General features: G+C 41.8%; 1 protein-coding gene across 1 annotated transcript in view; it reads left to right on the top strand.

The window, feature by feature from the left end:
- The first annotated feature begins 2461 nt into the window (after positions 1-2461).
- The window catches only part of UHRF1BP1 (UHRF1 binding protein 1), a 100672-nt gene continuing 77549 nt past the window's right edge, over positions 2462-25584 (top strand). The window contains exon 1 of the mRNA XM_030220453.1: positions 2462-2620. Coding sequence (XP_030076313.1) covers positions 2577-2620 — 44 coding nt within the window. The 5' untranslated portion in view covers positions 2462-2576. The remainder of the gene's footprint in view (positions 2621-25584) is intronic.

Genomic DNA, 25584 nt, shown 5'->3' with positions numbered 1-25584 from the left:
GCGGAATTGAGAACAACCCCAAGATAAGGGAAAAAAAATACAGGGCCAACGTGCCTACCAAAGAGAAATGGATTAACAGATGGTGCAGAAAGAGACTGAGTAACCCAACAAACCAGTTTTTTCAGGATTCAGAACCAAATGATCACGTAGCCGATCTGATACATGATGCAGACAAGTTTGAAGAGGTTATAAATCCCTCGAAATTACACCTGTATACAAAACTAGAAGAAAATCTACAGTGTACGAATAGAAGCTGATCCCAGATGACTGTACAAAAAGAGCCAATGGACTAACACATATTTTGAAAAGTGTCAACTACTTTTGATTAGGTCTTATTTTTTTCAATCACATTTTGCAGTGCTGGTTCAGCTGTTGATGTTATCCCATCTGGATTATTGTAACTCCCTTTATGTTGGAATGAATGCCAAATTTTTACACAAATTACAAATGATACAGAACACTGCTGTGTGATTGGTTTTTCGCTTGAAGAAATATGAGGAAACGTAATTGGCTGTTTATTAAGTTGCATATTGTGTTTAAAACTGTTTGTATGATATTTCATGTTTTGTATGGTAACACTTTAGAACAGTTCATTCAGTTTTTTTGGATTCTTGTTTTACTTCTCGGGTGTGTGGATGCTTTTTATTAAAATTTCCAGCATTTAATGGTGTACGGTTTAAGCGCCAGTTTGATGCTATGTTCTCTTTTCGTGCGGATCTATTTGGAATGCATTGGCATCATGTATTCACTTTGAGGTAAACTATATGCATTTGTGCAGATGGTTGAAAACTTTTTTTATTTGATAAATATTAAGTTGTTCTTTAATTATCTTTTTTGATTTCACGTAATTCTCAAGATGGGAGTAGTGCAGTGTACAAATCTCAGATTAGATTAGATTGTGCATTAGCTCAGTAAGTGTAACATGCTTGGCAGCAAACGCTTCAGTGCCCACTCTCTGCCCATGTTAAGCCCCCTGGCAGAAAAAAGTAACACATAATGTAATGTACAGTGCTACTTGCGGAAGCAGGTACACTACCACAAAAACCCTTAAAGAGGTTGCATGGGTAGCCTGTTTCCACGTGCTAACTGTGCATTAAGGGCCTTTTTTTTTAACCAAACTGCGCTTGTGGTTGCTGTTCTGGGATCGCTAGTGCAGCTTGATAAAACAGGCTGTAAGTGCTTAACACACCTTAGTAAAATGGCCCTTAGCACTAGTGATGATGAATAAAAATGGGTACCAATTAGGGTTACCATATTTGCAGAGACAAAATAAAGAGGACAGAAAAAATAAAAATGGTTGCTATCTTTGCTAAGGAAATATTTAATCGTTGTTAATGAACACACATCAAGTAATGACTTACAGTACATAGACAAATTAATATTCAAAAACTTCCAGATTTGAGTTTAACTGAGTGTGACTCCAAGCATATTTAGCAGAACAGCACAAATCCCTCAACAATTTTGGCTGGCTTCTGAAATACAAGTGAAAGCCTTTGCATGATATATGTTTAAAGCTGTGCTGCATGAACAAAATTCCTTTGACAGATATTCAACCAGCAGGGGAACAGAGAGGGGATCAGCACTGCATTTCTCTCTCTTTAGCACCCCCATGTGTCTCGACTGACTAATGAATCTAGAGATGGTGTGTTGGTCATAGGTACATAAAAGAAAAAGAGGACATTTCCCTAAAAATTAAAAATCCTGGAGGACATATCTGAAGATGTCCAAAAAGAGGACATATGGTAACCCTAGTACCATTTCAGGGGCCACCAGTGGCCTCCACCTTCCACTCAAGACACAATAGTGAAAAGGAAGCAAACAGAAAAGATTCCCAGGTTGACAATCTCCTGTTAGAAATTCACCAGTGCTAGCAATACGTGGCTGCATATTGCATAGAACTATTAATAATATTTATTAGTTTTTCTATTTCAAATTTCTACACATTATAAACAAAGTGGATAAGGCATGCCATAAAGTAGCATCAAGAAATGTATTCCACTATAATAATACTCGTCATCGTCATCATTAGTAGCAGTATTATTTCAGAGCATACGTTTAACCTGTTTATTATGGATTCCATAATAAATAAATAAACCTCACCCGCGGCAAAAGACGGATACAGCAGGATCCTCGGGATCCTCCCGGATTCGATTTAAAACCCTTTAAAAGTTAATTTTTTTTCTTTGCCCAGTCGTTTACACATGGACATTTTTATACATATATCCTCCAAACTAAATGTTTTTAGAAGAATCCCGCAGATCGGGCGTTTACACCGTCCCCCTCACCCGCTTTTAACACCAGCAAAGCCGATTAGACTCCGCAGGCAACGCTGGGGTATCCTCCCTGCCGGAAGGTGGCGCCGTTGCCACCGTGCTCTTCTCTCCATACTCGGCGAGGTTGCCAGGAGACGCGGTGCGTGCCTGCTGGTCCTGCCCCCTTCGTTCGCGCTGGGTGCCGGGAAGGTGGAGGTCCGGGTTGCCGTGGTCGGGAGGACGTGGACGCTCGTCGCAGCTTCGGCTTTACGGGGTCAATGAGGCGGCCGACGGGGAGCAGGGAACCCGGCATCGGCTCCCGCTATGGCGGGTCTCATCAAGAAACAGATCCTGAAGCACCTGTCCAGGTGAGAGACGAGGGAGGGAGGGAGGCTGACCCTCAAATGCGCTGGGAACCGGCGACTCCGCAGCGCCCACCGACCGTGAACAGGGGAGAGGAGGGGAATATCAGGTGCTTGGGGTTAACTCAAATCTTTTTCTTCGGTAGTTCAAGGCCGGTTACATTCAGGCGTGGTAGGTGGTCTTTTCCTGTCTCTGGAGAACTTACAGTTTGTACCAAGGAGCCGCAGTGGGATTTGAACCTCAGCCCCATTGCACTACTTATTAATTTGCTCCTGCAGATTCGCACAGTTCTGGGGGTGGGGACGAGGAAACTGACCCCCTCCTCCCCCCCCCCCAAAAAAAAACCTCGGAAGGTGGGGGTGGGGGGGGGGGGGGAGAGAAATACAGAGCAAGAGGCACCTAACCATTCCATTATACCTCTATTCTATACCTAATCACAACACCTCTGCTCAGGAAATCGAGACTACCCCAACTTGACATTTCGTCCTTTAGATTGTAAGCTCTTCTGAGCAGGGACCGTCCTTAATTATTAATTTGCACAGCGCTGCGTAACCCTAGTAGCGCTCTAGAAATGTTAAGTAGTAGTAGTATTCAGGAAATCTAGACTACCCAAACTTGACATTTCGTCCTTTAGATTGTAAGCTCCTTTGAGCAGGGATTGTCCTTCTTTGTTAAACTGTACAGCGCTGCGTAACCCTAGTAGCGCTTTGGAAATGTTAACTAGCAGTAAGAGGAAAGACAGAATTCCTCAGCCCCTCCCTTCAATTTCCCAGACCGGTCCTGTAGCCAGCAACGTGGAAAGGCTTAAGAGTAAAGAAGTGGTTGTCTTTGTCAGACAGATCCTGTAGAAATGGCTGGAAAGTCCCCCCCAGAGACTATGCTGCAGACGCTAATGAAGTGTCTGGAACGATACGGAAGAAACTGTTCCGGTCCTGACAGATAAATGAACCTCCTCCTCGGCAGTGAATGAAGGGAGTGAGGTGTGAGCTCTCTTCTGATCTTGTACAGTGAGACCCTGCTATAATGCGATGATTAGGGTCTATACAGGGGGTGGGGGGAGAACCAATAGAGCTTATTTTTCATGCAGGTGCAGGAGACCGAAGCGAAGTGTTGACAGAGGAGCGCTCTCTCTCTCTGCGTGTATGTGTGTGTATATAGATAGATAGATAGGGGGAGCCATGACGGGATAGTGTTATATCGGGGTTCTACAGTATATTTAAAATAAAGTAATAATTCTTTCCAGAATAGTTGTTTTCATCCAAGCACCTGTCTTTCCCCCTTGAAGTATCACAGCTTTAACATTCAGAACTTCTGGACCCAGAGACATGAACATAATTGGAAATAGCTTTAGTTGGCAGTGATCTTCATCCTTTCACACTTGGAGAATAGTGGAGGCTGAGGGAAGGTATACAGGAATGACTTGCCTGGCTATTACAAGTCTTGATAGGGATTCCTGAAAAAAAAAATGCTGTCAAAATTGTTTACAATAAAATCATTATAGTAAAATGCTCTTTCAGCCCCTCTGCACAGTACCAGTAAATATTTCTAGAGATATGAAGGGCTTTGTGGTAATGCATTTGTTGCAGTGAGGTGGTTGCATGACCTTTTCAGTTAACAAAGGACTTGCAGTTGCAGAATTAGCCTTGAAAAGCATTGTTAGCTTATTCTGTCATGCTTTTTTTTTTTTTTGCGTACTCTGGTTTGTATGAGTAGAATGAGTTTTTTTGCTGCAGGTCTGTGCAACTTGTTTGCTGTTTTTGATGATTAATTGATCAAAAGGTTATGTGAGGTGAACTTTGTGGTTTCTGATGAACTCTTACAGCAGTGGTAGCATTAGACAAGGATCAGGTACATATATTTTCAAGAATAGTCGTGAGCCTTCCTAGAAATTTGATGGCTAGCACTTTGCACTTTCAGAAATAAAAATTGTTTGTCTCTGTTTAGTCTTCAAGTGCTGCTGAAGTGATACCTTGTGTTGGGACCGGATAAGGAGAGCCATATGCTGTACCTAAAGCAGTGGTTCTTAATCCAGTCTTTGGGACACACCTAGCTAGTCAGGTTTTAAAGACACCCGCAATGAATATGCATGACACAGATTTACATGCAATGGAGGTAGTGCATTCAAAATTATCTCATTCAGATTTCTGGCCACCTATCACCTTCCTTTTCTGTATCTCTCATTCCCCCCCCCCCCCCCCCCCCCTCCCCAGTTCTTCTCTTTGACTCCCTTCTCTCCCTCGTTATTTTTCCTTATCCTTTAAATTAATCTCTGTATATCTCCATTAAGTTAATTTCCAGGCTTCCACTCTCCAAGGTGTCCTCTTCATCCTTTCAGGGTCCTTTCCATCTTCATCTCCTGCTTCCCATACTAGGGTATTGCTAATATACCCCTACCTTTGGATTCTCTGGAAGTGCATGCATACTCTCTCTGTTGCCAACCTGCCATTACTGCTGCTTGATCTGCAGAGGTAGGTTAGCATTTTAGAAGTAATTATTGGCACAAATTTTACCAAGGGATGTCCTGTATACTGGGTATGGTCAGTGGACATTCTACTGTTGAGGTTATGTCGTGTTATACATGTTGAATAAGAAAGATCTATTGACCAGTGTCTAAGAATTGAGAAAGGCTGATTACACTGCAAATCTCATATCTTTGAGTTCCCCGCCCTATGCTTACAGCAGCAAAATGTGTGACATCCTGGGTTGGAGATTATACAGTGGAGAAAGAACTTTGTCTCAGCCAGTTAAGATCCCTGCCCGTGGGTCAAATATACTGTAGAGGCTGGTTCAGTCTATTCTTACCCCAACCATTTCAGAACTGCGGAAGCATTATCAGGTATTGATGTGTGTTGCTTCACACTCTTATGCAGTATCAGGGTGAGCATGTCTAGAGAATCACAGACCTCAAGTGGAACAGCTTTCAAGCCATATAAGTCAGAGTGATTAGGATGTGTGGATAATTTAGCCAATTAGAACTTGTAGAATTCATGGACTGAGAGCAGAAGTGGTTCAGCTAATCTTCTTTATTAATGAGATTTATGTTGTCATGGGGAAACAGCTCTGTTTAAAGTGACTCAGTACTGATATCTTCTGAGACAGTTAAAACTTAAAAAAAATTTGAAGAGGCTGCAAAAATTGGCAACCATTCTAGTGCATCCCAAGTTGCCTTGGTGTAGTTCGCTTTGCAGTTTCCCAGAATTGGCCGCGTCCTGTAGCAGAATTTAATAGCAACTGATCGTATAGCTCAAATGATAAAAAGTTATTGCATACAGGTTCTTAAGTTGTTCTGTGAACACTGACCATGCCCTGTGGATAACAACCCAAATCTGACTTTCAAAAGCTGCAAAGACCAGGGGACACTTGATGAATTTACATGGAAATACTTTTAAAACATATAGGATGAATTATTATTTTTTTCACTCAAAGAATAGTTAAGCTCTGGAACTCGTTTCCAGAGGATGTGATAACAGTGGTTAGCATATCTGGTTTTAGAAAAGGTATGGACAAGTTCCTGGAGGAAAAGTCCTTAGTCTGTTGTTGAGGTACACACGGGGGAAGCCACTGCTTGCCCTGGGATTGGTAGCATGGAATGTTTCTGCTATTTGGGATTCTGCCAGGTACTTGTGACCTGTTTTGGCCACTGTTGGAAGCGGGATACAGGTCTTAGATGGACCATTAGTCTGACCCAGTATGGCTGAACTTCTTATGTTCTTATCCCACACACTAGACTGAAACCATATTCTCCATGAAGGTTCTGTGGGGGCAGTGTCTACAAATGGGTTAGTTTTGTGCATCACACAAAATCCAAAAGGAAATAACTGACAAAGCTAAATATAAACTGTTATCAATAGAGCTAACCACTACTCACTTGCCCTGTACCCTTTTATCCCCACCTCTTTAATTCCCTTACCTCTTAGTTCTTCTGTCTGCTTGTCTGTCCTATTTAGATTGTGAGCTCTTTGAGCAGGGACTGTCTTTTCATGTATGGTGTACAGCGCTGCGTATGCCTTGTAGCGCTATAGAAGTGATAAGTAGTAGTAGTAATGTAGAAGCCTGCCCTTGCAGATCGGGCAGGCTTCTACATGGAATGTTGGTAGTTGAGGAGTAGCCTAGTGGTTAGTGCAGTGGAACATTGAATGTTGTTACTATTTGAGATTCTGGAATGTTGCTATTGAGATTCTACATGGAATGTTGCTACTATTTGAGATTCTACATGGAATGTTGCTATTCCACTAGCAACATTCCATATTTAGATTGTGAGCTCTTTGAGCAGGGACTGTCTTTTCATGTATGGTGTACAGCGCTGCGTATGCCTTGTAGCGCTATAGAAGTGATAAGTAGTAGTAGTAGAGCTGGTATTTCTATCTGTTCACACTATAAACATCAAAGGTGGAGAAAAAAGCCTCCGACGTATGTGACGGTAACTTAGAGAATCATAGTCCCACTTCTGTCATAAGCATAAATTGTCAGTATAAGAGTCAGGCCCTTTCCTTTTATTTTAATTTTCCTTTTAGATCTCTCTAATTAAACGACTAACCCCCCCCCATATTTGTGGTCTAAGGAAGAGTAGCATAATTTGATTTATAATTTTACAGAGTGGGAAAATATATCCACTCTTATTTCCATTTGTGTGTATTTCTATCTCTGTTTTTCCTTATACAAGATGTTGATGCTTGTAAAATGTTTAAATAAATAAATAAATGAAAAAAAAAATTGTCAGTATAAAAAACCTCCACCCCCTCATATGTAATTTCTCAGCGTGAACAAAATAGCCAAATAACAGTGGTTATGCACATATACAGTTGAAATCAGTCACTTATCTGTATCATATGGATTGTATTATGAAGATGGGACCGAGTTAATACAGATAAGTGACTGAATTCGATTGTATATGTGCGTAACACGGTTTGACTATTTTGCTCACGCTGAGAAATTACATATGAGGGGGGGTGGAGATTTTTTATGCCGATGATTTATGCTTATGACAGAAGTGGGACTATGATTCTCTAAGTCACTGTCGTGCAAGTCTGAGGCTTTTTTTCTCCACCTTTGATTTTTATAGTGTGAGCCGATAGCGCAGCATGTGGTAGCTCTATTAACAACAGTTTATATTTAGCTTTGCCAGTTAGTTTTGTGCATACCATGATAGTAGTGAGTTATATTACCAGGCTAGGGTTTGTGAAATATGATCTCAGTCTCTCAGATATACTTCTAATGCTCACTGTAGTAGTTTGCATCTTGCCAAAAAGAGCTTTCTTCTGGAGTTCATAAGATGTAACGTTTACCAACTTACAGAGGCGTATTTTCAAAGTACTCAAGACTTACCTATGGAACTTTATAAGTCTAAGAGGAAGATGCACTAAAGTCGTCGGTAATTCCCGTTCCCTACCGATTCCATAGCGAATCGGTAGGGAACGGGAATTCACTAAGGAAAGGGAGTGCAAATGAGCCACTCGTTGTAGCTCCATTGCATTCACCATTACCTCGGTAGCCAGTCGGAGAATCGGGACGTCCCATTCGGTTATGCTCCTCTTCTTGAGTCTCTTCAGCCAATCAAAGCGCATCTAGCTTGCTGGTGTCAGCTACACTCACTCTGATTGGCTGAAGAGACCTGGAAGAGGAGCATAATGGAAAGGGACGTCCCGAACTCCGGATCGACTCATAGGTCCACGATTCCCTAATCCCTTCTCGCTGCTACAGAAGGTGAGCAGCGCAGGGGAGACAAAACTAAAAAAATAAAAAAAACGGCGAAAAGACGTCCCTCACAAGCGCAGGCAGAGTACGTCCATAAAGGACGCCCCTCACGTGCGCTCACTGCTTTTTTTTTTTTTTCCTTTTTTTACCTATTTTTGGGCTCTTTTCCTTTCCGATTCCCTCACAGGAGCCCTAACGAGAGGTGCAGACCTCACGTTAGGGTTTCCACGGTAAGGGAATCGGAAAAACGGTAGTGCATTTCATTATAATAGCCTTTGGATAATTTGCATTCCGTTTTCGTTGCCTGCTACCGTGACAGGAAAAATGCCCTTGGTGCATGCCCCGGTAAACTACTTGCGTTTTAAACTGCCTGGAACCAGTTTAAAACGCAAGTTGTGGGCTCGTTAAGTTTTGTGCATCTGGCTCTAAGTGCTTTGAAAATGAGCCCCATAGCATAGTAAATGATGACAGATAAAGACCTGAATGGTCCATCTAGTCTGCCCGGTAAGATGCTTAGAGTTGTACCTGTTGCTCCATGCAGTTTACACCCCTCTAATCCCCTGTTTAAAGTGTGAAAGTTATTTGTGTGCTTTGATTCCATCCCTTTTGTGTATAGGAATTCTTTGCGTTTATGCCATGCAATTTTGAATTCTGTCACTGTTTTTGAACCTACCACCTCTACTGGGAGGTTATTCCAGGTTTCCTCACCCTCTCTTTAAAAAGTATTTCCTGATGTTTCTCCTAGGTTTACTTTCCTGCAACCTCAATTTATGTCTTCAAGTTTTACCGCTTCCTTGTCTCTTCAAAAGATTTGTTTGTATATTAGTACCTTTCAAGCATTTAAACATCTGCCTCGTATCTCCTTTGTCCCTCCTTTCCTCTAGAATATACATGTTCAGGTATTTGTTTTTTTTTTTTTTTTTTTCATCGTTTGGCACAAACCGCTTACCATTTTTGTCGGCTTCATCTAAGCAGCTTCAAGTCTCTCCCCCCCCCCCCCCCCCACAATTCTATATAGTGTGACTTTAAGTTGAGCATGCAAATCTAGTCATATTTGCACATGGAGAAGTGACGTAATGGTTAGCGCACTGGGTTGCAGGCCGGGGGAACCGGGTTTAATTCCTGCACTGCCTGACAGTCAGCAGTGGGTTGAGATCCTGGAGCACCAGGTTCAGTTCCCTCTGCAGCTCCATATGACCCTGGGCAAGTCACTTAGCCCTCCGTTGCTCCAGGTACAATATATAACTTAGATTGTGAGAACATTAGGGATAGTGCAAAGTACTTGTAATAGAACAGAGCATTGTAAACTGCATGGTTGCCTCAGAGATCTCTTGCAGTACATTGACATTCTGCTGAGACTGAAAGAACAAAAGATGTAAAACATGAAGGCATTTTTAACTCATTTGAGAAAAAATGCTGAAAATAAACTTAATTAACAAGCAGATCAGTGCCAATAATTGCCAGTTAACAAACAATTATTGGCATTAATGAGAATTTATGCGCACAACTGGTCGCCGCATCTCAAGAAAGATATAGTGGAATTGGAAAAGGTGCAGCGAAGGGCGACAAAAATGACAGCGGGGATGGTACGACTTCCCTATGAAGAAAGATGAAGGAGGCTAGGGCTTTTCAGCTTGGAGAAGAGACGGCTGAGGGGAGACATGATAGAGGTATATAAAAAAATGAGTGGAGTGGAACAGGTGGATGTGAAGCGTCCACGCTTTCCAAAAATACTAGGACTAGGGGGCATGTGATGAAACTACAGTGTAGTAAATTTAAAACAAATCGGAGAAAATGTTTCTTCACCCAACGCATAATTAAACTCTGAAATTCGTTGTCGGAGAACATGGTGAAGGTGGTTAGCTTGGCAGAGTTTAAAAAGGATTTGGACGGTTTCCTAAAGGACAAGTCCATAGACTGCTACTAAATGGACTTGGGAAAAATCCACAATTTCGGGAGTAACATGTATAGAATGTTTGTACGTTTGGGAAGCTGCCAGGTGCCCTTGACCTGGATTGGCCGCTGTCGGGGACAGGATGCTGGGCTTGATGGGCCTTTGGTCTTGTCCCAGTATGGCATTACTTATGTAACTGTCTAAGCATATTCTGTAAAGTAATGCACGTAAATTCTAAGGTGCATAGCTGAAAAAGGCGCGGCTATGGATGTGGAATGGGTGGGTCATGGGCGTTTCTAAAAATTATGCGCATTGTTCTAGAATACACCAAGTCTGTGCCTAATTTAGACGTAGGCATTTACACTAAGTTTTACTTGGGTGTAACTGCCCATGACTAAATTTAGTCATGTGGACAGGCTCTAGGAGTATTCTATAAACCGTGTCTAAATTTAGGCGTACTTTATAGAATACGCCTAGGCATATTTGTTTTCAGTGCCGATTTTTTTTTTAGACGTGATATATAGAATCTAGCCTTTTATTAGTGAGATACGGCCTCCAAACCAAACACAGTACTCCAAGTGGGGCCTCATTAACAACCTGTACAGGAGTTTTTAGCTGGTCATATCTCACTAAGGACATAGTCCTTTTAGTCAAGCTGTCACAACCAAATACAATGGGAATTATTTCTGTATCTTTCTGCCACATTTTCTTGGTCTCTGACTGCAGTGCCTTATACTTGAATATCTTCTCTTTCTCCATTCAATGCACAGAATAATCACTTAGCACTAGCACCTCTATTATTAATGCTACTCTTGTGTTTTTCTCCGTTACCATAATGTTCAGTTTTCTTGCATCAACTTTTTATTAGTTGTAGTGGGAAGGTTCCAAGTGATCGTAACCTTTTCAGTTTCCATAATTCTATTAAAGACATGATCCAAATGCTTTTCTGATACAACAATATTATACCGTTTACAAAGTTTCCAATGGATCAGAAGTGCAACCTTATTGTGTCTTTCCATATGTAAATCTCCCATCCGAATGTTGAAACAAGAGGCATATCCATTTCCAGCTCTTCCTTACAAAATCTACATCTATGGTTTCCCCAGTTTTTCTATGCTTGCTGTGAACCCTCTCATCTGTAATCTTCTGTAAACTACTGTCCTGGGCTACACTTATCATAAATCTCTTATTCTTTGGTTTCAGTTCACGTCTCTGTAACTATTTTTGTGTTTGAGTTTGATGGCTGCATGGTTCCTGGAGTAGCACATTGTGTTCCCACAGTATTTGTGCATTTACCACTTTGTTTTTCCTTGTTTGCTGATCTAATTCTTTAATTTTTAACTTTTTTTTTTTTATTGATGATAAATCCAAATATATCTTATATAATAAAACTCACCCTCAACGTTCTGAAGACACTGACGCCACTTCCGTCGCTTCCTTCAAGACGGGTTCGAAGGGTTCGTGGTGGTGAAGCCACCGAAATCACCAAGTCTCGGGGCCCCGCCCTCGCGTCACACGTGATGATGTCGAGGGCGGAGCAATGGCGTCAGAACGACGAAGGGGTCGGTAGGTAGATATGGAGAAGGGGGGGTGTTGGGGAGGAAAACCTTGCTAGCGCCCGTTTCATTTGCTCCAGAAATGGGCCTCTTTTACTAGTTGTACATATTCCAGGTTTTTCATTGTACAAATCTGAACCATCCACATAAGCATAACACAAAACTCATATCATCAACATTTTAACACATACCTTCCCACCTTAGCTATTCCTTAAACCCACCCACTTCCCAAACTTCTAAACATCAGGATTGATTTATTACTGTCACCACACATACAATATATGCAATTTGTCCAGACACTCCTATGGTCTGATAACGAAAAGCATACATTAAGGTGCCCACATCTGTCAGGGAGTATCCAAAGTACTTTCAATCATATATGTGAGTTCCTACTAAAGCCATTGTTTCTCAGAGCCGCTGATTCTTTAATCAGACCCTTCTTACTGAGGACAAAAATATAACAGCAACATTTTCATTCGACATACATAAATTCCAATTGCATTACTCAAAAAGGCAACCCAACATCCGTGTAAGATTATATATTGACGTTATCTTTGCTATCTACTTAATTAACTGATCATCTATACCCACCCTACCTCCCCACCCTCCCCCCCCTCTTTAATGCTGATCTAATTCTTTAAATAATTTCTTTCTCTTGGTTCACAAATTTAGTTGTTTTCTCCCCTGTGTATATTTGTGGATTCTCATTCATTCCTTCTACTTGTCAGAGTGCTTATCTTAGTTTAATGATGGAGATAGTTTCTAGTGTTTACTTTCATTTGTCCACGCTTTCTGTGTATTTGGATCTGATGGAGGCCTGTGATAGTTATGTATGTATAATCTGAGGCCCATTCCTTCTTTGGCTCAAGGAACATGCAGTCTCAGCATACACTGATTCTTATAAATTACCTCATGGGCATGGAGAAGTTTCCTTGTTCATACATCCATTTTTCAAGATCTTTGAGGTCAGTCTATAATTCCAAAGCTATGCAAGAGCATGGAAAGTGCTAGTTGAATATTATTAATGGTTTCTATTTTACTCTGTGATGTTAATGCACTTTCACTATCAATTTTAGTCTCCTGTAATAGTCTTTACTGACCTTTTCTCTGTAATTTGATTGATTTTGCTTTCTCCTCCACTATATATATTTATATATGCCTTCATGTTCAAGTTCCTATATTTCACAGTCATCAGTCAGAGGCATGTTTTTCTTTTTGCTCAATTTTCTTCTGAGGAGGAAGCACATTTATCCATGCCAGAAGTCATCTTTCTGTCATCTGTGAAGCTTCTCACTACACGGGGTTGTTCTGCTAATTGTTGGTCATTGGAAATTTCTCTGAGTGCTCCTCTGGTTTTCTGTTTAGTGGACAGTGTGGTTTATTTTAATGAAAAGTGCTACTTATTGTGTTTGATGGAACTGCCTGAGGGCTGTTAATGTTCCTGCTAATCTTTTGGTGTGCACAGACCATATGAACTACTGCAGTAGGTTGGTGGGATCAGCCAGTGCCTAGGGAATTGACCCGGGAGGGGGCAGCGGGATTACACCAACAGCTCTGCTCCCTTCTCTACTTTTTCATGTATTCCAATTTCTGTTCCTTTTCCAACTAGTTATTAATTGTAAACTGCTTTGGAATTTATTGACAGATGTGCACAGACAGGATATCGAAAGCCCAAATAAACTAAACATGGAATCACTACTGACCTTCCTTTTCCTTATGGTGGTGGCAGACTTCGTGCTCCTTATTGTTACACTCTCTGTAAACTATTTTGTTATGTCTTTGTTTTTTCTTTTTATTATTTATTCTCTCTGTGTTTCCCAAACTTTTAATGTACTCTTGGGTGTGAAGGTGACTGTGATTATGGTGCTTCCCTCTATGCTTCCACCCAAACATTTTTTTTAAAGCTTCTCTCCTGAGGCCATTCTTCGGCTGTTTGATGTGAATTAATTTATTGAATATTATTGAAGTAACCGTAGTATAAGTTTATGATGATGAAAAGGACAGCAGCTCCCTGATTTACTGAATCACAGGTTGACTTTCTTTTAGCCGGGAAAGCATTTATTTAAGAAATGGCATGAATTAAAAATGAGAAACTTAGACTGGTTGAAATATTGTCTGAGGGGTCCTTTTACAAAGGTGTGCTAGCGTTTTTCGCACATGCTAAAAATAAGCATGCGGTAAATGCTAGAGACACATATTCCTATGGGCACCTCTACTGTTTAGCGTGCACTGATGATTAGTGTGCGCTAAAAGCGCTAGCGTGGCTTTGTAAAAGACCTCCTGAGTGCATTATATGAAATGTAGTGATTTGGGGCCTGTCCGTAGGCTCAGTGGCAAATATTGTGTACTGTTACGGAAAAGGCCTTAGTTTGATTCCCAGACCTGACTTCGGCTCACTGGGCAAAAAGTAGAAACAGAAAATATGACAGCAGCTGAGACCATATGGACTATCTAGTCTGTCCATCTACACCAATTGCTTGGCTCTACAATCTGTTTTCTGTCTGCAAAGATCTTCTAAATATGCTTTCTTGAATTCAGATACTGCGCTTGGTTTTACCACCTCACTGGGAGGCTGACCATATCTGCCACCCTTCCTATAAAGAAATATTTAATCAGAGTACCCTGAAACGACCCCTTTTGCTCTCATCCTATGATGCCTTCTTCCGCAGTCTCCTTTTCATTGAAAGAGGCCCTTTCCTGTGCATTTGTCTTTATCATATGTCTTCTATGTTCCAGGTATGCATGTTTTAGGTCTTTGTCTTTCACATATATTTTAAGACAGACCATTGACCATCTGATTTTTATCTTTTTGAATTTGCTGTCTCCAGAATTGCATACAGATTGGTTCCTACTGAACTATGAGCCCAAGGAGCAGGAGGAAACTGTTGGTTCCCCAAAGAAGTGCTGCTTAGGGTCCCCCCCCCTTGTGTACGACGGGAGAGGGGAGCTGTATTTGTACGGAGATTTTATGACGGCCCACTGCAGGTGGCAAGAGAGGCAGGCCGGGTGCAGGCAGTTTGCACCAAGAACCTCCAAATTACTGTCAAATGGAAGCGGGGGGGGGGGGGGGGGGGGGAGGGAGGGGGGGGATGCTGACCTTGCTGGCTGCTCTGCTGCAGGACAAAATGAATGCTTCCAGTAGTGATTCTAGAAGGACACCGGGTGGAACCTGCAGGCTGAGTAGGAAAACTGAATTTAAAAGCACTGTCTAGAGCTCAGTCAATCTTTTGTGACTTTGAATTGTTGTCCATAATCACATTTTTGCTCATCAGTCCCTGTAGAGTAAGAACATACAGCATTTGTGTTCAGGATGCGTCATTTCTGTGATCGATATCACCAGTCAGTTGCGTAATAATCATCGTTGCGCTTCCTTTTAATATGTGCTGGGAAATGAGAAATCAAACTTTCATTTTGACTTCTTCAGATATTGTAGCGCTTATCTGACTTGACATTTTTTTTTTCTTCTGAAACATTTCTCTCTAACATATTTACCTTCCATTTTGGAATACATAATCTTATTTTACCTCTCAGGCTGAAACACACTATGCAAAAGGTTTGCTAGACCTGAGAGCACTAATCTGTTTTGAGAATGGATGTGAGTCAAGCCTGGAACCAGTTGCAAGGCGTATTCTTATTATTTAATGATGAGAGTGGACATGCCATAGAACAAAAGTCATTTTATTCTCTCTTCTGTTTGAGAAATGTTCCCTTTAACATCTGTATTCGTCAGTTGCATCAGGAGGGGTGGTGGTGGTGGGGGAGGGGGTTATACATTTTTTTCCTTATTTTTCTCCCCTTTCTCCCTCACCTAGATATACGCTTGAACAATACTGAACTCGAGAGGCACCTCTCCCAAGGCTTGTCTTCAGTGTCACTCCTTTGGCTAGTAAGGTTTCTGGAGTTAGGCTCCCAAACTCACCCTGCCAGCCTCTTCGAACAGGAGACTCGAACAGAGCCATGTCACGTGGTGCAGCTATACAATTTTATAGAATTTTCTTTTTTAAATGTTTTGCAAGAGAAGGGCATGTTTCCTCTTTAAGTACAGTGTGTACTAATCACGTTGAGTAGCTGCTGTATTTGTTGAAACGCAAGTGGCGTATCACTTTTCCCACAGAGGGCAGATCTAAGCATGGATTAACACGAGGAGTTGAGTTACAGAGGAGTTTATTTCTCTGTCCAGAATTCACAACCATTCTCTAAATCTTTCCATTTTCTTCTTGAAACATTGCAACCACGCTTTCCTTCTCTGGTTGGGTGTCCACATCAGTATTTCTAATTTATTTATTTTTAGAATTTATATTCTACTTATACCTAAGCAGATTACAATAAAACCTGTATAAAAATCAGACATAAGGATACGTATACATGCTGGCTCCTAAACGCTAAAACAGTGTGGTCCTCATCTAATCACAATGAAAAGCTTGCAAAAAGAGATGTCAGACAATCGTAAATACCCAAATAAAGGACCAGCAACTAAAAAGCAGTCTCCATAGTTGCAACATGATGTACATTTTTCAGCATCTACACTGATAATTGCTTTGCACGCTCTGATCTTAACTGAGCATCTGAGGCACATACCAGGGAGCAATTGCATATGTTGTTTGAATAAGTGATAAACTCTTATACCATATTCTACAAGCAACTGATAACCAATGTAGACCCCTTCCCCTCCCAATCATTTTTGCTGCTGATTTTTGAAGTAGCAACACCCAATAAAGCACATTAGATTGTAATGCCACAAAACTGATCGCCAGTAACCTCTGTTTTCTAGTGTTCTGGTTTTTCTGTTTAGGTCAGTCACTAGTTTACTTCCCTGTTATCACATGCCTTATCTTCCAGTTAGTCCAAGATGGTTTTGACCTGCAGAAACTCCTTGTGGTCTTAGCTATTGCCTTTAGTTTCCTTGCAGAGAAAATCTCAGCAGGGCGTGGTTACCATGCTTAGTACGATGAAAATGGACTCGGCTGAGTAATAGTTAACAATTTTTTCACATTTTTATTATATTTTACTCAATAGAATGCATACTGAAAAACAAGTGTACAGCGCTGCGTACGTCTAGTAGCGCTTTAGAAATAAGTAGTAGTAGTATTAACATACAAAAATGCATCCTAGGGTAATACAGATTTAATGAACATCTGTGTATTAAAGAGAACAGAATAACTCAGTATATCTCTAAAGCATTTTGGACAAAGACACCATATGAGCATAACACTAAAGGAGGTTTTTTTTAAATTAATGATTAGTGCGTGTTAACTGCCTCTGGGGCCTAGGAATGAAATGGGTCCTGTGGCAGATAATATCAAATCGATTCTTGTATACCACTAATATCCCCTTTCCAGAATTCAGTGCAGTTTACATTCTAGGTGAGAGAAAAGCAGATAATGTTAGTGTGAAGTATGAGAGCAATTAGAGACCGTTGGAGTAATGCATGACACCATATATTGTAATACGAATGCTGTGTTGGTAAATTCTGACTATCACTGCCACTGTGTCAGCAAACATTGCTTCAGTTTGCATTTGTGTGATGCTGAGCCACAGCTGTAAACACACATTAGGGGATCACAACAAAACAATTGAGCAGGTAAACTATATATCTCTGGGGGGGGGGGGGGTTCTCCCATGTCTTGCTGAGTACCTTCACATGGTGACCCTGTTGTATAACGTCTGTTCCAAATTTCAGTAGAGTGACACCGCTGTATAAGTATGGTAGAAAGGAAAAAGAATGTACACTGGCTGCACGTCGCCCAGGATAAAAAGGTGCCCACCTCTTGAGTGCAGGTGGCGAGGTACCACGGCAGCCACATTTGGAGGCAGCAAAGGGAAGGTTTTTGTGATTAGTTGAGTTGGAGATGGGGAGAGGAGCTCCAGAAACACGATAGGATGAATCAGGGACAGGAATAGAAGTCAACTGAAGAGGAAGAAGAATTTTAGGAAAAGAACCCAGAGGTGGAGGAATTAACAGTTGAACTGCTGGCTTATATAGATAAATATGCTGGGCGTCAGCAGATAGAAAGGTTACCCAAGTTGAATTTAGCAGCCAGGGGTGATGAATAAGGTCATACTTTGTATAGAAAGACAACCGTTGGATATTATGGAAATTCACCAAATACACTACTGTGCAGCCAAAATTATTACGGAGAGGGTTTTACCATTGGGGATTCTGAGCCGAAAGAAAGAGGAAAAACTCCTCCTCTTCTTCCTTGGAAAACTTGCATTGAGGGGAAAAATAAAATCTTTGCGAATAGACAGACACCTAAAAGGATCATGATCACCAAAGATACTGAAGAAGATCCAAAATAACAAACTGAAACAGGCATCGACGGAAGAACATCTTAAGTTCATATGCTCCATAATAAATTGAAAGTAACAGCTGAAGCACAAAAATTGCGGAGATACGAAGAAAACAGAAAGGAGAGAAATTAAAATAAATTATTTAGAGGAAACCCCAAACAATTCTATAGGAAACTGGGAAAGAACTTTAGTACAGTGAAAACACCCCTAGTTTAAGCTGAGACAGAAACATAACCAAAATGTAGAATGAGAATTTGGAACAGGTAAACATTACAGCTGTGGAATGGCCTGAAGTAATGAGAAGAGTTTGGAAACATTAAAAAGAGTCCCAAATTGGAAGAGTCCTAGCCCAGATAGAGTGACCAATTATTTGGCTCAAACATTTATCATCCCTCCACCAAGACATGGCAAACTGCAAAGATCAATTGATCAGGCAGCTAGATTTGACACCACATAGGCTAATAACAGGTAGAACACTTTTTCCAAAAGGGGGGGGGGGGGGGGTCTAAGTAACTTTCCTAAAAAGTATAGGCCAATAAACTCATCTGTCTACAGTCTATAAGCTGTTCATAGATGCTGGTAGAATATATAATCATATAGACTCGAATAAAATCATGGCAGTAGAGCAGAAGGGCAATAAGAGAGGAACATCTCTCTATATAAAAGGCAACCCCAACGTTCTGAAGCCTCCACGGAAGTTGAGGCGCCCGAGATATCTGGTGTGCCCTGGAGTGTCTGCACCGCCCTCGCGTCAATAAAAGGCAACCCCAACGTTCTGAAGCCTCCACGGAAGTTGAGGCGCCCGAGATATCCGGTGTGCCCTGGAGTGTCTGCGCCGCCCTCGCGTCAATAAAAGGCAACCCCAACGTTCTGAAGCCTCCACGGAAGTTGAGGCGCCCGAGATATCCGGTGTGCCCTGGAGTGTCTGCGCCGCCCTCGCGTCAATAAAAGGCAACCCCAACGTTCTGAAGCCTCCACGGAAGTTGAGGCGCCCGAGATATCCGGTGTGCCCTGGAGTGTCTGCACCGCCCTCGCGTCAAAACGTCATGACGTCGAGGGCGGAGCTATTGACACTCGAGGGCCGAAACGGCCCACAGCGAACAAGGCAAGTAGCTTCGAGGGACGGAGGGAGGGGGCCCCTTGCTAGCGCCCGTTTCATTCCGCTCAGAAACGGGCATTTTTTCCTAGTATAGAATAAAAGACCAGTTCATGTTGGATAAAAACCGTCATGGCCAGTGCTAAGGCAAGCAGAAACTTTAGTACAGCATGGGTTGACTATAAAAAAGCCTTTGATAGCATCCCATATACCTGGATAATAAATTGGCCAAGCACTGAATTGATTGAATACATCAAGTCCATCATGAACATATGGCAAACTATTCCTCCCCCTCAATATGCAAATGAACAGTTTGTCAATCGTAACATCAAGATCCAGCGAGGCATATTTCAGGGAGACTCCCTGTCCCCACTTCTATATTGTTTGGTACTTAATCCAGTGAGTACTCAACTCCTTGGGCTATGGGTTTAGCCTTACTCCTAAAGATGCCAACAATCCAGAGGTTACATCACACTTACTGTTTGTAGATGACTTGAAGCTGTACAGTTCAGTGACCAGCAATTAGTGGAACAATTTCGAGTAATGAAAAGCTTTTCAGATGACATCAAGATGATTTTTGATCTGGGCGAATGTGCTGAGGTGACTTTTTCCTTAGGGGAAGGTTGGGCAAAACTGAAAACATCTCTTTGGCTGACTTTGAGATAAAAGGAACTTGAACAGGAAGGTGTAAATAAATATAAGAGTTGGGGAAGGAATAACTATCAAGCAGAAATTTCTGAGAGAAGACAAGCTTGCATTAGAGCCATGCACCAACACCAAATTTTAGCTCCCCAGCAAACAGAATGCAGATTTCTGCTGCATTATAAAGTCTGTGCTAAGAAAAACAAAGCATATTGCTACAGTGATATGAGACTGTTTGCTGCGTTGAATAGTAAGATGTCTCCCTTCTTGTCAGTGTGTGAGCGGAATTGACTCAAGCATTGAGAGTAAGGGAGAAATTAAAAAAATAAAAACCTGCCAGACTTCTTGTCCCCTCTCTTCCTTTCCCAATGCACCAAATTGTCCCTAGGGTCACAGATGATGGCGACACCCCCTGAGTTTTGCATATGGTCCTGGTGATCTAGTAGTCACTTTTCTGTGTTCCTTTTAAGATGTGAGGAAGGAACGATGCCCACTTGCTCCTTCCCTCATGTTACCATATTGAAAAATGGTGGCACCTGACCCCGTATGGGGTTAGTTTGCCAAACAAGGAAATTATTGCTATATTTGGTGACCTTTGCCAAATAAGGCAATAATCTTATTTAGCAGACAGACTCCCACATTATGTGTCCTGGGATGCATTATAGAAGGTCAGGTGCCTCTGTTTTTCAAGATGGTCTCATGGAGGCAGGAACAAGGGAGCATCTTTCCTGCCTCCCATTTTAATGGTGTGCAGGGAGGGGGACCCGCTAGACCACCAGTGTTATTTGTGGGGGTTGGGGGGTCAAGTTGTGCCTCACCCTTGCTGGATCAGGGTGGTGGGGCGTGGATGCCACTTCATGATCTGAAGTGAAGTACAGAACTTCATGTTAAACACCAGCTTTGAGCTGATGTAAAGATTCAACACTAGAAAAAAAACTGCTAGAACTTGCATCAGGGAACCAATCTTAATTGAACAATTTGCATGCCCCCTGTGCCACCCTTTAGCATTATAGTTTTGCACTGATTTTCCCACACTAATCTTTCTTCCTGCATCAGAGAGTAGGATTAGCAGGGAAAAAAAAATCAGACATAACTGCTCTGCTAACACAGCTTCACAACTGATAATTCTGTTTGTAGAAACACTTGCCACTTCGGGTCTTCCCCCTCCCCTCACTTGTTTTTACTGCTAAAACCAGACCACATGTGTCTCTCAGCTTTAGAGTTTTTCAACCATTTCCTGTGCTGATCGCCCCCAACCCTTCTTGAACTGAAAGGCAAAAGGGTACATCTGAAAACCATCATTTTTTTTTTTTTACTGAAAAACTCTACAGAAGTCCATGAGCCCTTAGGTGCAACTACTCAGGAATTTCTTTCCCCTTATCTTATATCTTATTTTCTGGTCGTTGCAGTGACATCCACAGCTAGGGCCCTGCAGCAGAATCAAGGACACTAAAGCCAGTGACCAAAGGCCACCGTTGCATGGTGACCGAGACTCCCTTCCTCATCCTTTGCTCTGTGTGAACTTTGCCTGTGACGCATCCCTGGCTCTGGTTAGAGGAGAGGAAGATCAGAGGTGGGAGTTAAACCTCGGATCACATGACTGCAGTGGCCTGATCTATCTCTGAGCTACATCAGGCCAGCCTCGTGACACATTATTTTTTTGGCATCAGCATATGTTTTTTGTGGTCATGAAAGCGATCTAGTGAAAACGCTCATCAAAAATGACAAAAGCTGTTCTCCAGTGCATTATACCTCCCTAACATATGTGAACTACTGTGTCTAGTTGAGTGTGTGTGTATGTTTGAGAGAATGAGTCAGCGAGATGAGTGACTACCTTGAGTAGTTGCATGTGTGAGGTATTGTTGGGGCCAGTATATATGAAATGAGCGTGAAAGCCAGAATAGTGAGAGAGAGGCAGGCAGGCATTGTTTCAGTTCTTTGTGCAGAGTATTGTACAGATCTGCAGGGTAGCAGTGGCCAGGTGATTGGGCGAAGTTCACTGAGAACAGGAGCAGTGCCTAGGTGAATGTGAGGGCAAGAAGGTGCTTTTTAACATATTTGTAAATAATGATCTAGAGATGGGAGTAACTAGTGAGGTAATTAAACTTGCTGATGACACAAAGTTATTCAAAGTTCTTAAATCGCAAGAAGCTTGTGAAAAATTACAAGAGGACCTTACGAGATTGGGAGATTGGGCATCCAAATGGCAGATGATGTTTAATGTGAGCAAGTGCAAAGTGATGCGTGTGGGAAAGAGGACCCCGAACTACAGCTAAGTGACGCATGGTTCCCCATTAGGAGTCACCGACCAGGAAAAGGGATCTAGGTGTCATCATTGATACGTTGAAACCCTCTGCTCAGTGTTCGGCAGCAGCTAAGAAAGCATATAGAATGTTAGGTATTATTAGGAAAGCAATGGAAAACAAAAATGAGGATGTTATAATGCCTTTGTATTGCTCCATGGTGCGACCGCACCTCAAAGATTGTGTACAATTCTGGTCACCGCATCTCAAAAAAGCTATAATGTAATTAGAAAAAGTACAGAAAAGGGTGACGAAAATGATAAAGGGGATGGGACGACTGCCCTATGAGGAAAGGCTAAAGCGGCTAGGGCTCTTCAGCTTGGAGAAAAGATGGCTGAGGAATTTGTTGCCAGAGAATATGGTAAACACAGTTAGCTTAACAGGGTTTAAAAAAGGTTTGGATAGCTTCCTAAAAGAAAAGTGTATAAGCCATTATTAAAATGGACTTGGGGGGGGGGGGGGGGGGGAATCCACTGCTTATTTCTGGGATAAGCAGCATGAGCTACTACTTCAAAGGTGTGAGCAAAATCTAAATAAATAAATAAAACAGTGGCTTTGAATTCAGTTAGTCAAAGACTTTCAGCTAGCTGATTAGCTTTCTCCATAAGCAGTGGACCACTGACAGGAAACTGTCTGCTCCTGACTTGAGAAAACCACCGAAGAAGAGCATCTTCTACCTCCTCAGCTTTTCCCGCCCGTTTCCTGTGTGGATTTGTATTGTTTTGCCAGTCTCCAGAAGCTGATCTTTCTGCTTCAAGACACGTGAAATTTGACTGGGATTGACACCATATTCTTTAGCAATAGATGCTTGACTTTGTTTGTTTTCTAATTTTTTAAGAACTTCTATTTGTTCAGCCAGTGTTAAAGTCTTACAGTTGCGCGATGATGACGACGACTCCAGTGTCCAGAAATGGGACCGAGTACGGCATGCAGTTAAACAGAGCACGCGCTAATCTGACATGCACTTAAATGGAGTGCACTGTATTAGCATAGCCTATCATATAATGAACATATGTCAAGCTCTCTTTGTTATCAAATACAGGGTTTATAGTGTAATATTAGCAGTACATTATCTCCTTTTAAAAATATTTGTTTTAAGTTTCAATTAATGAATCAAGATACACTCTTGTACAGCATAACCATTTTAACAGAGGTAATAGTTTCTGACATTGTTTCTTTTTTATCTCTAAGAGGCCACCTAACAGTTTTTAATCCTCTTAAACCACAGAAACTAATGAAAAAGTTATCTCCTGCCACTGTGGGTTCACAAACAAGTTCAACATGGCCTATGGCTGCATCAGGTATGCGTTCTTCTCCTGAAGATTTTACACCATCACTAGCTCTAATGTATAAGCCAGAGGTGGGCACCTTTCTATCCTGGGCAACGTGCGGCCAGTATGTATTCTTCTTTTTCCTTTCTACCATATTTATACAGCAGAGTCACCCTACTGACATTTGGTGTAGATGTTGTACAACAAGGTCACCACATGAAGGTACTCAGCAAGACTTGGGGAGAAAACGTCGCTGTTCCTCCCATCCCCTAGATACTTTACTCCATTAGCAACTTATTTAAGAAATCACCAATAATATAAGTACATAAGTATATAAGTAATGCCATACTGGGAAAAGACCAAGGGTCCATCGAGCCCAGCATCCTGTCCACGACAGCGGCCAATCCAGGCCAAGGGCACCTGGCAAGCTTCCTAAACGTACAAACATTCTATACATTTTATTCCTGGAATTGTGGATTTTTCCCAAGTCCATTTAGTAGCGGTTTATGGACTTGTCCTTTAGGAAACCGTCCAACCCCTTTTTAAACTCTGCTAAACTAACCGCCTTCACCACTTTCTCCGGCAACGAATTCCAGAGTTTAATTATACGTTGGGTGAAGAAATATTTTCGCCGATTTGTTTTAAATTTACTACACTGTAGTTTCTTCGCATGCCCCCTAGTCCTAGTATTTTTGGAAAGCGTGAACAGACGCTTCACATCCACCTGTTCCACTCCACTCATTATTTTATATACCTCTATCGTGTCTCCCCTCAGCCGTCTCTTCTCCAAGCTGAATAGCCCTAGCCTCCTTAATCTTTCTTCATAGGGAAGTCGTCCCATCCCTGCTATCATTTTAGTCGCCCTTCGCTGCACCTTTTCCAATAATAAGATGCTGTCAGCAGTCCAGCACCAAGATGGCTCTAAATTTTGTGCCTTGTCGCATGTTTCATTGCGTGTGGCTCAGCTGATCACTGGAAGAGCTCCCACCTTCAAGTAGTTGATGTTTTAGAACTGTGCATAACTTGTACTTCATTATTCAGGAATGGTGGTATCAGTGGGTAAGTACCCACATATTACCCTCATCTCCTGTCTAGTCATCTCAAGTGCAAGCTTGATTCTAGCAGCTTCAGTTGGGTGCTTAAAAAGTGCCAGTAAGATTGTTTGCCCTGCACACATGCATAGAAAAATGTTAATTTGCTGGAGTTTACAGAGCGCTTCATTGGCCTGGACTTGCCATGTTATTGCAGAGTCTTGTGCTTCCTTCCTACCTGCAGTTCGGGAGACGTGTTGATCTTGGCCCAGTCCATTGTGTGCTTTTTACAAAAGCCAACCCAGGGTTTTTAGAGAGAGGGAGAAAACAAACAAAAAAAATAAATAAAGGAAACATTGTAAGTTCTCTCCAGTTCATGAGGCTTACTGTGGAGAGGTAAAGCTGCCGTTCTCATTCTCCATTGACATTTCCAATTCTTGTGCTTTCTGTTCTTAAGCTGCTAATGAATTTGTGTGAGTCTTATTTTCCAAACATTTGACTACTCTTCCAGAATATGTGTGCTGTATCCTTTGCAGACAAGTAAATTTCCACCCAAATTCTTCAGTAGTGTTGCTAATAAAGAACTGAAAAGAAGGGTTCCTTGTAGTTAGCCCTGGGGTACACTACTGATTAATTTGCCTTCATCCAATTCATGGACTCTATACCACTCAGTGTCCTGCCACTTAACCAATTTTCAGGCTGGTTTTTAGGGGAGCGACCAAAAAACAGACAGGATGCTAGGAATTAGGAAAGGGATGGTGAATAGGACCGAAAATGCTATGCCTTTGTATTGCTTTATGGTGCGACCGCACCTTCGGTATTGCGTTCAGTTCTGGTCACCGTATCTCAAAAGAGATATAGCAGAGGAGTGACCAAAATGCTAAAGGGGATGGAACTCCTCTCTTATGAGGAAAGGCTAAAGAAGTTAGGCCTCTTCAGCTTGGAAAAGAGATGGATGAGGGGAGATATGATTGAGGTCTGCAAAATCCTAAGTTGTGTAGAACGTGTAGAAGTAAATCGAGTTTTTACTCATTCTAAAAGTACAAAGACTAGGGGACACTCAAGGAAGTTACATGAAATACTTTTAAAACAAAGAGGAGGCAATATTTTTTTTACTCAATGAATAATTACGCGCTGGAACTCTCTGCTGGAGGATGTGGTAACAGCGGTTAGCGTATCTGGGTTTGAAAA

Source organism: Microcaecilia unicolor, chromosome 12 (genome assembly GCF_901765095.1).
Source record: "Microcaecilia unicolor chromosome 12, aMicUni1.1, whole genome shotgun sequence".
In the NCBI taxonomy this organism is placed as follows: Eukaryota; Metazoa; Chordata; class Amphibia; order Gymnophiona; family Siphonopidae; genus Microcaecilia; species Microcaecilia unicolor.
This window is presented reverse-complemented; position numbering and strand designations above follow the sequence as displayed.